The sequence below is a fragment of the Zea mays genome, chromosome 10 (assembly GCF_902167145.1).
Source record: "Zea mays cultivar B73 chromosome 10, Zm-B73-REFERENCE-NAM-5.0, whole genome shotgun sequence".
In the NCBI taxonomy this organism is placed as follows: Eukaryota; Viridiplantae; Streptophyta; class Magnoliopsida; order Poales; family Poaceae; genus Zea; species Zea mays.
In genome coordinates this window covers 128292612-128307899 of record NC_050105.1, presented here as the reverse complement: position 1 = coordinate 128307899, position 15288 = coordinate 128292612, and the positions used below count along the sequence as shown (strand labels likewise).

The 15288-nt window shown below is 50.4% G+C and overlaps 2 protein-coding genes and 1 long non-coding RNA gene across 3 annotated transcripts; 1 reads left to right on the top strand and 2 right to left on the bottom strand.

The window, feature by feature from the left end:
• Positions 1 to 2128: 2128 nt before the first annotated feature.
• On the top strand, positions 2129 to 3353 carry LOC100285318 (wax synthase). Its single transcript, NM_001158211.2, has one exon. It carries the CDS (start codon positions 2198 to 2200, stop codon positions 3221 to 3223), a length of 1026 nt encoding a protein of 341 aa, NP_001151683.2. The 5' UTR covers positions 2129 to 2197; the 3' UTR covers positions 3224 to 3353.
• Positions 3354 to 3453: 100 nt separating this feature from the next.
• LOC103641772 (ABC transporter B family member 15) lies at positions 3454 to 8383 on the bottom strand. The gene is made up of 8 exons (XM_008665106.4): positions 7792 to 8383; positions 7645 to 7699; positions 7358 to 7548; positions 6829 to 7286; positions 6194 to 6734; positions 5397 to 6106; positions 4052 to 5293; positions 3454 to 3973 (listed from the first exon to the last, which is right to left on the bottom strand). The coding sequence occupies exons 1-8, from the start codon at positions 8029 to 8031 to the stop codon at positions 3586 to 3588; spliced, it is 3825 nt and encodes a 1274-aa protein (XP_008663328.1). The 5' UTR covers positions 8032 to 8383; the 3' UTR covers positions 3454 to 3585.
• Positions 8384 to 12118: 3735 nt separating this feature from the next.
• LOC103641771 (uncharacterized) lies at positions 12119 to 13073 on the bottom strand. The gene is made up of 2 exons (XR_002265819.1): positions 12864 to 13073; positions 12119 to 12711 (listed from the first exon to the last, which is right to left on the bottom strand). It is a non-coding gene; the product is annotated as an uncharacterized lncRNA (long non-coding RNA).
• Positions 13074 to 15288: the final 2215 nt, after the last annotated feature.

The following is a 15288-nucleotide window of genomic DNA, read 5'->3' as shown; positions in this document are numbered from 1 at the left end:
AGCCCTGGGGTCGGGCGAAGCGGAGTTTCGTCGTCTTCCGGGTCTTAGCCCGAGTCCGAGCCCTGGGGTCGGGCGGAGCGGAGTTCGCCGTCTTCCGGGTCTTAGCCCGAGTCCGAGCCCTGGGGTCGGGCGGAGCGGAGTTCGCCGTCTTCCGGGTCTTAGCCCGAGTCCGAGCCCTGGGGTCGGGCGGAGCGGAGTTCGCCGTCTTCCGGGTCTTTGCCCGAGTCCGAGCCCTGGGGTCGGGCGGAGCGGAGTTCGCCGTCTTCCGGGTCTTAGCCCGAGTCCGAGCCCTGGGGTCGGGCGGAGCGGAGTTCGCCGTCTTCCGGGTCTTAGCCCGAGTCCGAGCCCTGGGGTCGGGCGGAGCGGAGTTCGCCGTGGCGCCTTTGGCAAGGCCTGACTGCCTGTCAGACTCACTCTGTCGAGTGGCACTGCAGTCGGAGTGGCGCAGGCGGCGTTGTCCTTCTGTCAGACTGGCCAGTGGAGCGGTGGAGTGACGGCGGTCACTTCGGCTCTGCCGGGGGCGCGTGTCAGGATGAAGGTGTCAGGCCACCTTTGCGTTAAATGCCCCTGCAATTTGGTCAGTCGGTGCGGCGATTTAGTCAAGGTTGCTTCTGAGCGAAGCCAAGGCCTCGGGCGAGCCGGTGATGTGTCCGCCATAAAAAGGGGGCCTCGGGCGAGACGGAAGTCTCTCGAGGTCGGCTGCCCTTGGCCGAGGCTAGGCTCGGGTGAAGCGTGATCGAGTCACTCGTGTGGACTGATCCCTGACTTAATCGTACCCATCAGGCCTTTGCAGCTTTATGCTGATGGGGGTTACCAGCTGAGAATTAGGCGCCTTGAGGGTACCCCTAATTATGGTCCCCGACATAAAGAATGACAATGTTTGGAGATCTAAAGAGCACTTTCAAGAAACTCTTTATACCCTTATTAACAGAAATAGAGGCTTGAGTGAAAAAAGCCCTCCAATGACTTCTTTAATAAAAATAACCTCCATCTTTATATCCTTATTAATAGAAATAGAACACTTTCACTGAATTTTTCATTAGCCATGAAGAGCGGAATTGGCTCTCTGCAGTATGCACAAGATATAGAAAAGTCTTTGAAGAGCGAATTGATATAGAGACCGATTTTTATTCAAATAACTTCCCAAATTATTATTTACGGAGCGTTTAGATCCCTTCATTTCAGAGAAATTAAAATTCATTTAATAAGGTAACCTATTTAGCTTGGAATTTGACATTTCATCACTTCCCAAAGTTCTATATAAGGTTATCTTAAATTAATGGAGTGGGGATGGGAAATGATTTTATGTATTACTAGAATTTGTTTCTACTATGTAACTTAAAAGACGATCTTAGACTCACTCCTTTATAGTAAAAATATAGCACATAAATATCTCCGACATCTTACTAATAATATTATACTGATATATTTTACATAAACCCTGAATTTTTTTAATATATATACCTAAATTATTATTATTAGAATGAAATTCAATTTCAATGATCCAAATGATGCATTATAGAAAAGTCTAAGAAAGACTAATAATTTATCCTCCTCGTCGCAGTGAAATGTTGTTATAGTATTGTCCACTTTCCTGTTCCACTCCATCCTAAACAGGAAAGTGACGTGTATTTATACCTACTCCCCCATACACAGAAAATAGTTTTGGTTTTGTCATATGACACAATTTTAGTAGTGTTAACAAGCCTGTAGTAAAACACACAAACATATTTAATATATAAAATAACTTATTGATTATACGATCTGATGTACACCGAATCTCCAGCGGGAAGATCTCTGGGCAGCCCCATAACCACACGGATCGCTGATACAAACACGCTGTGCCAGCTAAGTCCAACACAACAAAAAGTCACATGTACCACAACGTTTTCTCATACTCAACTAGATAAAGGTGAATGAGCGACCAAACAAATTATAAAAGGATCAAGCTTTTTTTAACTCATACGCCAAGTGTAATATTTATTATTGTGTAACACACAGATATTATACTAGTTAGACTATAAATCAGTGTTAGCAAGTTGATTTTAATCTACTAGGTAAAGATTCCCGCACATGAAGCTTAACATGTTTAGCGACCATTTATAATGCCAGGGGGACAACCCTCCCCAAATTCTCAATCTGGTTCGGGCTCCTGGATCGGACCCGAAAAACTGGTGAGATTTGACCTACAGCGGAGATGGCCACCGGCGACCTGCGCAGCCTCGCCACCGTCGCGGCCGCGGTGATCGCGTGCATGGGCTACGCCCGCTTCGCCGCGCGGCGACTCCGCCCGGTCCTGTCCCGCCTTGCAGCGTTCCTCCCGGTGCTCGCCGTCTTGCCTTTCCTCCCGCTCGCCTTCCGTGCGCTCCACCCGCGCGGCATCTCCGGCTTCTTCCTCGCCTGGGCCGCCGAATTCAAACTCCTGCTCCTCGCATGCGGCCAGCGCCCGCTCGATCCGAGCCTCCCGCTGCCCTCCTTCACCGCCATCGCCACCTTCCCCGTCACACTACGGGATCCCAAGAGCTCCGCCTCGAGGCCGGGCCTGGGGCTCGTGGAGTCCGCCTCCATGGCCGCGCTGCTCGCGGCCATCGTGTCGCTGTACCGGTACGAGGAGCGGATGAACGGTTACGTCCTGCTCACGCTCTACTCCGTGCACGTGTACCTCGCGCTCGAGCTCGTCCTGGCGGCGGCCGCGGCGGCGTCGCGCGCGCTGATGGGCCTGGAACTGGAGCCCCAGTTCGACCGGCCCTACCTCTCGTCCTCGCTGCGGGACTTCTGGGGCCGGAGGTGGAACCTCTCCGTTCCGGCGCTGCTCCGCCAGTGCGTGTTCCGCCCCGTGCGCGCGCGCCTCGGCGCCGCCGCGGGTGTGCTAGCTGCGTTCGTCGTCTCGGGCCTCATGCACGAGGCCATGTTCTCCTACCTCACGCTGCTGCGGCCGACGGGGGAGGCGGCCGCGTTCTTCACGCTGCACGGGGCGTGCGCGGTGGCGGAGGGGTGGTGGGCCGCGCACGAGGGGTGGCCGCGGCCGCCGCGCGCCATGGCCACGCCGCTGACACTGGCGTTCGTGGGCGTGACGGCCTTCTGGCTCTTCTTTCCTCCGCTCACAAGGCCCGGCGCGGACAAGCAGGCCATCGCGGAGTGCGAGGCCATGGTCGCTTTTCTGCGGGACACCGCAGCTTGGGCGGTCGACTCCGCCTGGTCAGTCTTGTCAAGCTGGTCGTAAATTGTGGTCCGCCGTCCGCAACAGGCGTGCGCTGCGCCTGCGCCTGCGCCTGCGCGTGCCGTGTGCTTTGTCGCCGTGGCATCTGTTTGCACTTTTGTTTTGGGATGGTGATAATTTCAGAAATATTCTAGATGAGGAAAATCTAGATGCATGAAAAATATATTGTAGTTGAAGTGTTCAGCAACTTTGTAGTTTTTTTAGATAATGTACAACTTTTATAGTTGCTGACCTTTTTATTTGAAAACGATTTATTATATGTCTAAATAATCAACCAAGACATGTTGACAGACCAGTCTTCCTAGTAGTTTGTTATGCAAGAACTGGAAACATCAGCACATCATCCAAAAAGTAAGTCTGTTTAATTACTTAGGAGGACTAAGGCACGGCGATCTACCCAGTTGCAACTTCATCAGGTTGTAGTATATCCCTCCAGGTCCGACGGCGATGAGCTCCCCGTGCCGCCCTCTCTCCGCCACCTTCCCGCCCCGCACCACCGCAATCATGTCTACCTTCTGCACCGTGGAGAGGCGGTGTGCCACCACCACACACGTCCGCCCCTGCAGCATCCTGTCGATAGCGTCCTGCACTAGCCTCTCCGACACGGTGTCCAGCGCGCTCGTCGCCTCGTCCAGCAGCAGGACCCGCGCGTTCTTCAATATCGCACGCGCCAGCGCGATCCGCTGCTTCTGCCCGCCGGACAGCTGCGCCCCTCGCTCCCCGACGCGCGCGTCGTAGCCGCCCTCCATCGCGCTGTAGCACGGCGGGATTGAAGAAGTTTTTCAGGTACAACAAAGGCGTGCGCACACCAACCAGCTGCAGAATCTGTACCTGATGAACTCGTGGGCGTTGGCAAGCTTGGCGGCACTAGTCACCTCGTCCTCGGTGGCGTGCTCGTCGCCGTACACTATGTTGTCGCGGATCGTGCCGGAGAACAGCGTCGGCTCCTGGCTGACGAGCGCGACGTGCGACCGGAGGTGCGCCAGGCTGCAGCTCCTGATGTCCCTGCCATCGATCAGCACCGAGCCTTTCTGCACGTCGTAGAAGCGCTCGATCAGCCCGATCACCGTGGACTTGCCGGATCCGCTCGGTCCGACGAGCGCCACAGTCTTCCCCGCGCCTATCTCGAGGCTGAACCCATCGAGCACGGTCGTCCCCGGCCGCGTCGGGTAGCTGAAGTGCACGTCCCTGAACTCGATTGTGCCTTTCATTTCCTTCTGCTGCTGCTGTTGCTTCCTCTTCTTCCTTGGTCCGTCGGCTTCGTCGCCGTCATCCTGGATCATCGGTTCACGGTCCAGCGTGTCCAGGATGGACCGCACGGCGTCACCGCCCTTGGCTAGGTCGGACGTCAAGCTGCCGGCGTCTGCGATCACCCGCCCCATGGTCATGAGCATGAAGAACACCTGGAACAGGTGCGTGGGAGTGATGAGGCCCTTGGCCATAAGCCTGCCTCCGTACCACAGCGCGAGCGCCATGCTGCCCGTGTTGCTGAACTGGCACAGGGACAGGCAGAAGCCGGAGTACCACGACTGCACCCTGTTGTCCTTCCTGGGCGCCTCATGCGCGGCCTCGTACAGGCGGAGCATCCGACGCTGCGACGAGAACGCGGTGATGGTCCGGTGGTTCACGACAGCCTCGCTGGCGAGCTGGCTGCCTTGCACCTGCGCCTTCTTGGCCTTCTTGGACAGGGCGGTCATCAGCACCTTCTTGAAGTAGAAGCTCGCGATTACCAGTGGATGCATAGCCATCATGACCACCGCGAGCCGCCACGACAGGGCGAGCGCAAGGGAGAAACCTAGCGCCGCGTTGGCGGACGCCTGCACCAGGAGGCACATGCGGTCACCGACGAGGGACCGGACCTTTGTGGCCTGCGTGGCCAGCCGCGCGCACACCGCGGCGCTTGAGTTCTCGTCCTCGTCGAACCACCCGACCTCGAAGGAGAGTATCTTGGCGAACATCTGTCCACGGACGCGCTCCGTCAGGCGCTCGCCCATGACGGCGAAGTTGTAGTGCTGCACGATGTTCGCCGTGATGCAGACGATGGCGATGCCGAAGAAGACGAGGGAGTACAGCCTGTTGAGAACACAGTTCAGACAAACGTCACTGGCACCGCCATGGCACTCTGCACTGCAATCTATGTTCTCGATCGAGCAATGACGGACACGTCGCGAGGTACCTGGTCTTTGAACGGATGAGGTCGTCGTCGCCGAGAAAATACACCTCCGGCAAAGCTCCGAGGCTGTAAGAGTAGAGCGGCAACACCGCACCGAAGACGATGGCACCGGCGCACCCGAGCAGAGCTTGCTTCCATTCCGGCCGGTTCATCTTGAGCAGGCGGAGCTGCGACGGCTTTCTGCCGCGCGCCGTGTCGCGTCCGTCGACCTTTTCGTCTTCCATTTCCACGGACCGTTCCACCGACCTGAACGACGGCACCGGGCTTGGGTGGAAGTCGCTGGGCACCGACATGATCTCAACGCTACGGAACGACACCCTGTTGCTCTCCGGCTCTACTTCCACCACCCGCTGGCGTTCCTCCCTCGCCACGGACGCCCTCTGCAGCATCGCCATCCGCGCGTAGAAGCCGCCGCCTTCGCCGGCCTCCGCGCCGAGGAGCTCGTCGTGCGTGCCGCGCTCCACCACGCGGCCCGCGTCGAGCACCGCGATCATGTCGGCCTTGCGGACCGTGGAGAGGCGGTGCGCCACGACGACGGTCGTCCGGCCCACGGACGCCCGGTCCAGCGCGTCCTGCACCGCGCGCTCCGACTCGGAGTCCAGCGCGCTAGTCGCCTCGTCGAGGAGCAGGATCTTGGGGTCCCTGATGAGCGCGCGGGCGATGGCGATGCGCTGCTTCTGACCTCCCGACAGCTGCGTCCCGAACTGCCCGACCTGCAAATGCAAGCATTGAACTTGCTCAAGTACAAATAGGCAAATAGCTAGTTCATTCTGTGGCCAGGATTCGAAGCATCGGCATACATTGGTATCGTATCCATGGGGCAATTTGGTGATGAAATCGTGAGCATTGGCCATCTTCGCCGCCACGACGACTTGCTTCAGCGAGGCCGCCTCGTTGCCGAACAGGATGTTCTCCCTGATGGTCGTGGCGAACAGCACCGGCTCCTGGCTCACCAGGCCGATCTGGCTCCTGAGCCACTCGACGTTGAGCGTGCCGATGTCGATGCCGTCCAGTAGTATCTCCCCCGAGTCCTGGCTGTAGAACCTCTGCAGCAACGAGAGGATGGTGGACTTCCCGGACCCGCTGCCGCCGACGAGGCCGACGGTGGCGCCCTCGGAGATGGTGAGATTCACGGCGTGGAGCACCCGCGTGTCAGGCCTTGACGGGTACGAGAAATGCACGTCCTTGAACGTGATCTGGCCCCTGATGTTCTCCATGGCGGTGCCCTTCTTGCCCTCCGTCTCGAGAGGCTGCAGCTTGTCGATCATTTCGCGCATCCGTGCCGCCGCCGTCGCCGCGTCGACGAAGTAACGCAGGTTTGGCAGAGCCACCATGATGGACCTGGAAACCTCAGAGCAGAGCAGTGCCAGGTACGTATCAGGCAGGCTAGCCGCACCGCAACGCATGCATAAGGATTAAGGAATCGCTTAATTACATTCCGGCCAAGACGATGCAGATGGAGGCGACGAAGACGTGACCGCCCTGCGCGTGGAAACGGATGACCAGGACGCTGCCGATCCAGGACATGAAGGACCACACGGCGTATATGACGCCCATGCTCCCGATGACGACGCCCTTGATGAGCCCCTGCTTGATGCCGAGCGCGGTGCTCCGGGCCAGGGCGCGCCCGAACCGCTCCAGCTCCCGCCGCTCCCCGCGGTACGACGCCACGGTCCGGATGGACGACACCGCCTGCTCGGCGACGCCGCCCGCCTCCTGGTACGCCGCGCGCGCCTGCCCCGCCGCGGCGGCCATTCGCTTGCCCAGGTACACGCTCGGGACCACGAAGAGGAGCGTGAACGGGAGGCCCGCGAGCGCTAGCCGCCACGCGAAGACGAAGGCCACGGCCAGCGTGCCGAAGAAGAGCGTAATGTTTGCCAGGACGTTGGGCAGCTGAAACGTGAAGAGAGGTTGAGCGGCTCGGCCCGGCCCGGCCAGGCATGCACGCAAGTAGAGATGGGGACCTTCTCGGCGAGGAAGTCCTGGATGGTGTCGGCGTCGTCGGAGATGGTGGAGATGACCCTGAACGTGGTGCCCTGCGAGGCCGGCCCGGACGTGTCGAAGAACTCCACCTGCTGCCGCAGGACGGCCTCCAGGTACAGCCGCCTCATCCTGGACGCCTGCCGCTCCGCGGTCTGCGTCCAGCACAGCCCCTCTACAAACATTTTGACAGGGTAGAAGCTGCAGAAGATCGACGGACGCCGCAAAAAGGAAAAAAAAAAATATTGGAGACTGCTGCTGCGCTGCTCACCTAGGAAAGCGCAGGCGCCCACGGCAACCGCGACGTACAGCAACCGAAGCGCGAACTGCAGCAACGTGGCAGGGACGGCTCAGAGGGCTGCCCGTGCGGGCAATGTGACATGCCGGTATAGTATACGTTGGTGTTTCGAGAGCTTGCCTTGTCGACGGCGCTGGAGCTGAAGGCGCTGTCGGCGGTCCCGGCGCCGCCGTAGCTGTTGACGATGTCACCGAGCACGAGCATGGAGAGCGGCTGCATCATGCCGTCGCCGAAGCTGCCTAGCGCGCCCAGCGCCATGAGGCACCAGTCCCGCGCGTCGGCGTAGCGGACCAGCTCCAGGGCCGAGGCCTTCTCCTTGGCCGCGGCCGTCGAGCCTGCCGGTGCCGGAGCGTCGACCATACTCGCTCACCGAGTCACCTCAGTCCCCGATGGTCCCTTGCGTGCGTGTGTGTCAGTGTCTGAAGTGGACGACAGCCTGTGCTTAACAGTTCATTGCGTTCTGTGCTCGGGGAGACGGAGACGGAGACGATGCAATCTACTGACGGTAACATGCTCCAATCGGATGGCGTAGTAGTCCGTCCTGTGACTGTGATCCTCTTGTCGCCTAGTCTCGCGTGCGCGCGAAGGTTTTCGAGCGCGGAATATGCTAAGGCCGAAGGGGACTTCTCGTCGATCGGGCGAGCTTATTCCTCCGCGCCCGGATGGGTAGCTTCGGTGCGCGCGGGGCTTGTCCACGGCGATACGGCCAAACCGAGCCTCTGGAAGAACGTAACAGACGAGAGAATATACGTGACTGTACGGCGACCTCGTCTCACCTAAAAACTGTGATCGATCGTAGTCGTCGAGCTCCGGACTTCATCCGAATCGTCAAGGGCCTAACAGTATTTTTTTTTGTGTACTCGCTTCTTTTTTTTTAGACACTCAACTAAGATTTAAACATTTTGACTTTGGCCAATGATTATCATGTAGATTATATTATCGCATCTAATATAAAAGGGATCCAAGTGTACATAATGGGATACTTGTGATAATATAATCAGAATGCGAAGTCGAAGAAGACGAACTTCGTTCTACAGTAATATGAACTCCGTGAATGATCATTACCATCATAAATATTAAGCATTCTGATCTATTAGATAGAGCAATGTTTTTCTACGTCATCTACTTAGAAATATATGAAGCAACTCTTGAAAGCGTGCTTGTTGTCGCCGTGTGGGTTTGTCAATAGCTTAGAACAAGCGAACTCGGCCACAATAACTACTACTCCCTCTTACTTTTTTATTTATCACCGTTTACAGCTTGTTCGCTGCGGCTTGCTGCGGCTGCAATCCGGCTGCGGCTGCGGCTTCTACAGTATTTTTCTCTCTATGGATTGCAGCTGCAGCAATCCAAACAGCTGCAACAGTGTCGGCTTGTAGCCAGCCGAACACGCCCTTAGTTTCAAAATAAACTAACGGACAACAAATATTTGAGAACAGATGTAAGATAATTCACAGAAACAGTCAGTTTAGGTTAACCAAAAAATAAACGACCAGACTAAACGTCTCTATTAATAGTCTAAAAACTCTAAAACAAAAAAAATATAATTTCTAATGTTTGGTCGGAGAGCCACCGGAGTGGACCGGTTCTATTCTAGATTTAGAGAACAGAGCGGCTACATTCCATATTCTAATATTCTAATAGCGGAGTGAAATTATTTTATTTTATGTTTGGGCTCACCATAAAATGACGGGGAGAAGTGAAACGGTGGTATTCTGCCGTTTTTTGGAGCGAGTTCATCTCATATATGGTGGGAATATTCTTGATTTAGACCTGCTCCACTCTGATCGGTCTGCTTACTCTCCAACCAAACACGGAATGGAGTGGCTCCATCCCACCTCACTCCCCAACCAAACGGCCCTAATTAAACTCATGACTAGACTTGTTCAAACTCGGGTTGAGTAAAAATCGGGTGGTGGGTTGTTTGGCATGGCCTATATCCGTTTCGTGTTTAGTGTCAAGTCGGGTTAGCCCGCGTCTTCATGTTGGACGTGTTAGGTGTGGGGTTTTTAGGTTTGGTCAGATGTTTGGTAAAAAATCATAGTTTGTGTCTGGTCTGTGGATTATTGTGAGTCAAAAGCAATCGCATGTACCCGTTCGTTGCAATGGTTAGGCTAGGTTAAATCAGGGGTTTTTTTCGAACGAGACAAATCTGATTTGTAGAGTCGGATGACCCATGCTCAGGTCTACTCATAACCTACCATTCATGTGTTGTTTGGTTAACAAAATATAACGTAAATGGCAACGATAATGATTTATGCTCAAGTACCAGCGGTAATGAGTTTGAATAGGTTATTATCAGTTTTTAGTGTGATATTTGATTACGGTTAAACATAAACAAACATGATTGATCGTTATCAGTTACTCATCACGTTACAAATATGTGAACCAAACATCACCTTAATACTAGCACCTCTCTACTGCTTCAAGTCGACACCACATTCACATGTGATTATGTATAATACAGGGGGGTTAAGCTAGGCATCCGCAATGGGCCCTTACAAATAAGAGGCCCAATTCTAGACATGTATGCTATTTGTGTATCATGTATGGGATCTCAGCCCATAGAAGCAGGTCCATAATCGGTTGCTAAAAAGGGCAGGTCTTTCAAGACTTCTGATATGGGTTTAGAAATTCAGTAATCAGTACAGACCAGGCGTGCAGCTTAGAGATGTCAATGGGGAATTCCCCACCGGGTTATAGCATCCCAGACCCATCCCCATCATATTTGACTCATCCCCATCCCCATCCCCATACCCATCATGGATGCAAAACCCATCCCATACCCATCCCCATTCGGGTTTCGGGTCCCCAATGGGTCCCCATCCTCAATTAAGAGATAACTAGGTACTAACAACTAGTATAAACCATCCAGATTTCATACATCACCACATTGGCAATCACTCATCCATGAACCATGATCCATTCATCCATCCATCAAAAAAGAAATCAGTACTTCGGGACCAATAGAAGAAATGGAGAAATGAATTCTCCTTACCTTCCTTCGTCATCATCCGAGTTCGTTGGCGCCTGAGAATCCATGGTCGTCACCGTCGTCCTAGGCTCCTAGCAGTCGGCGTAGTGTATGATTGGTTATTTTAGGGTTTTGTTTTTTGCTAGTCTGCTAGTTGCCTTGTTGGGCTAGGACCTGGGGTTTGGTGCGCTGTCGTGCTAGGCTTGGTGGCCGGCTCGGCATCAACTCATTCATACAAACATGACAGGTGTACACGTATGAAATACCCATGGGTAATCGGGTTCGGGTTATTGCTTCCCAAACCCATACCCGTTTACCCAATGGGTGGAGATTTTGTCCCATATCCATACCCATGGGGATAATTTTTGTCCCATATCCGTACCCTAATAGGGGAATTCCCCACGGGTTAGCGGGTATCGGGTCCCCATTGACATCTCTAGTGCAGCTATAAGATAACGTGACCGAAATCTATACTCTTTTGATTTTTATTGAATCTACCCCAACATATTTTTGATAAATTACTTAGTAATAATTACTAGGTAGGTGCCCGTGCGTTGCGACGACATACAAAATATTGAATAAAATGGTAATGCACAACTAAATCAGTTCAAAAAGATATGTAATGATCAAAGGATAGTGCTTGTGGATGTCAGAGAGCGGGCGGACGCTTCTGGATAGCGAAGCGTGGAGAACGAGCGAGCGGGTGGGGGCGCGACGCACAAAAATCACGACTGGAACTATTTAAAGTGGTGCATTATAGTAGTAAAGATAGTAGATAAAATACCCCCACCCAGTTGTTAACATGTCGATCTAATAATTCAAAATACCACTTTTAAAGATGTGATAAATATATTAGTCCAGATTTCCAGATTGCATTGCGTCGACCCAAGAAATTGCCTAGTTCATGGTTCAATGTTTTTAGGTTGAAGATGTGCTTCCTTGCTCGACAATAGGTGATCCTCTTCCGCTGCCAATATTTTCTACAAGGGAAGCTCTACAGTCGTCATCGTCATATCTTGGATTCTTGGGGGGGGGGGGTCAAAAGCTTAGAGTATTATCAGAACACATCCCTCACATTTACCCTCACATTTACCAAGGAGGAAGCCCGTAGTCAAGTACTGGCAGTTACAATAGTCCTTTTAGCTTGGTATAATCATTCATATGTATTTATTCCATCAAGTTTAGATGTCTTTACTCAGTACCATATCAACTTCCTAAATATTTAGGTAATCAGCAAACCTTTCATATGTATTTATTCCATCAAGTTTAGATGTCTTTACTCAGTACCATATCAACTTCCTAAATATTTAGGTAATCAGCAAACCTTTCAGCTCTTCTATCTACTGAAGTTATGTATATTGAGCATGTGAACCCAAAGTGTTTCTGTTTGAATACAACCAAAGGGCCAACAAAGATGCGCCTTCTATTCAACTTCGTAGGGCCGCTAAACTTAAACTAACAGAACTTAGATTGTGAAGTAAAGTACAATATTATTCTTGGAAACTGTAATAGGTGTCACGACAAAGGAGCTTAGCTTGTGTGTAATCATACACGCATGTTTGAATGAAGCAACAAACTCTCAACCTATCGACTGCTGTAATCAGTTATCAAAAGTACCTAAGAAGCTAACAAGTAACAAGCCAACCGAAATACAAAATCTCCTCATCTAACGACCATGCCCACCGATTCGACTGGACACATTGCCTGGCTGGTCCTTTCTTGTGCCTGGAATAGGTGTTCTTGTACACAACAAAAATCTTGTATTTATGTTTAGCCTACAACTTAATTCACGAAATCTGCCAGATGTTCTCGTGTTTCTTCCACTCTTGTATTGCACAGTAAACAGTCCACATTCATGGGACACTTTGGTCATACGTACTGCAATTTCGTTGAGAGGTCGTAGGAACTCCCATTGGCGTCAACACTTGCATCTTCTCCTGGGGCAGAAAATTTCAACGTCTGCCATTCAAACTGCAGTCACGAGGCGATGGTCAGATAACATAAGCTCCGCCTTGTTGTAGGAAAGTAGCCTTGTTCCCTTCCCATATGAGAGAATGTGGTCACACCTATACAAACAGGTGAAGATGTTAATCATTCTTAAGTTTGATGCCTAGTAGGATGATTAAATGAACTAGAATGAATCTCATGAACAAAAGGTCCTAGTAGGATGATTAAATGAACCAGAATGAATCTCATAAACAAAAGGTGGAGTATTTACCATGGAGGTGTCCTTCTCCTAGATTTCATCGCATCACTACATATTTTTCTGAGTTAAACTCATATTTATATGTTCGAGGAATATGATAGGTCCTTCAACCCAACCGTCAAACGTGCACCCTTTCCCTAGTTCCTTTTTCAGCTGTCACAAAGAGAAGGATGCGTTGGAAACTCTGTGCAAGTAATGGATGTATTAGGATACCTAAATTACCTGCCAAGATCAAACAAGGTGACAACATGGTGACTAAAAGAGAATGTTGTCAAGTGACATTCATTATGACAATAGAAGGGTATTACTTACTGATGGCGCAATCTCATATGTAAGGAATTATCTTAAACAATCATATGTAAAATACAATGGTAAATATTTCGTCATGTCTAGTTTCACAATCAATCAGCTATATTCAATATGGAAATTCTAAACTGAAACTACACACCGTTTGAATTTGTTTCAGAACCCTGACCTTATTAGGAATCTTTGATAGGAATAATTCAAATGTATATAAAAAAAAGCTAGTACTTGACATTAAAAAAGTGTTGTTCCTATGTTCAATTTACGCACCACATATAAATATTGAAGATGTTAATTACTTACTTGCTCTGGACTCAAACATGCTCCATTTGTTCACATAACTCTATCATTGCCGCTCAGGACTCAAACATGCTCCATTTGGTGTTCACTGTAATTTCGTTTGGACAAGGCGAACTATTTCAGTTCTTTTTCTGAATTTCAGTTCATTTAATAACTTGAGCCATAATACACACATTGTCTCTCTGTACAACAGGACATTTGCATGAGAATTCAGAAGTCAAGAAACAAATAACAAAGTAAAATAGTAGTATGTAGCATGAGTGTATTTGAGGTTTACCTGGGGGAAATGAGCCTTATGCAAATGGCCTTCTCCGAGTAGTTCCCAAATAACCAGTCCACAGTCTCGTTTGAGGATCAAACCTGTGGATGGAAGCACGTTTCAAAAACTTCATGTGGCTCTTCACAAGTTGGCCTGCAGCAAGGACTGACAGGAGAGAGAGCTCGCCAACAAGCACACTGCCAGTGACAATAGAAATCTCAGCTAGAGCTTTCCCGGTAACTGAAATGGAAAAATAAAGACCATGTTATTAACTAAAATATGGAGATCTTAAATTACACAATAGAAATTATTGACTGTACCAGTCATGCATTTGTGAACGGAGTATGCTCATAGTTAATACCCGAGCAGGCTCCACACAGCTAATTTGTAATTTGTCAAGACATCACCAGGTTGTTGTTATACCAAACAAGTCTGAATAAGAAACAATTAAAAACTGATACAAAAGGCAACTCAATGCAAGAAAAAAATCAAGTATACCCATAGTGTTCCCCCATCGCTCAAGGCAATGGACATCCATATACCTATACATACTATATATACAATATAATCATGCCTCTAGTCTGTCGGTCACATGGAGTAGGGTTGTTGATTGTTCAAACCCTTCTGCTTCACCACCGACAACATCCTCCCTTAATCCCATAGGGCATCCTCCCCTTAATCAGATGGGACAGTGCAAAGTTAGGTTGTCTTGTTCAGTGGAGATGCTCGAGAAGCCTACTCCATGTGACCGACAGAGATGAAATCTTAGCCAAGAACTAAACTAAGATCTTTTTAAGAAATCTGAGACAGAGATGAACATTTATACAGCCACAAACATTTAAATTAGCACTACAGCCTGCTACTGCTAAGAAGACAGCAAACAGAAATTGTTTCACATGTTTTTACAGTCAAACAGAAATTCAGCTATAGAAGTACCTTGGCTTCAGCCTTTTGGAGCTCAGAACGCCTCATTCCAATCATTTGTTTATACCAAAGCTCTATCTTCGCTAATACCATGGCCTATCTGACCATGTGGCAGCAGTGATCACCAAGATCCTCTGACCTGAAACAGCCATGTTCGACATCGGAATCATGTTTTTGAAAAGGAAATAAAAAATGTCTGGTAAGCAAAATGTAGTGAAGATGAACACAAACAAACATGTTCTACTCCATGTGACCGACAGAGATGAAATCTTAGCCAAGAACTACTATATAAGACTCTATTGTAGACGTCCACACTACAGTGGTGCACGGTTCTGCCTCGAATTGACCGCCATCAACGCTCGCTGCCGCAATCTCCTACAAGGATAATAGTAACAATAAATTGTTTGATTGCACCGGAAACTTACTGTCTAACAATAAACTTCAGAAATAGAACATTATGACCATCATAATTTCATGATTTTGCTTTTGACATCAGATTATCGGCAAAAAAATATGCTCCTACAAGGAAAAGACAAACAAAGCATTATAAGCACCTTGATGAAATATCAGAAGCGTTATAGGCTGCATTAGTGACAAAGTACCTTGATGAAAGATGGTTTAGGGAATGTTTAAATACAAGCTTAGCATATG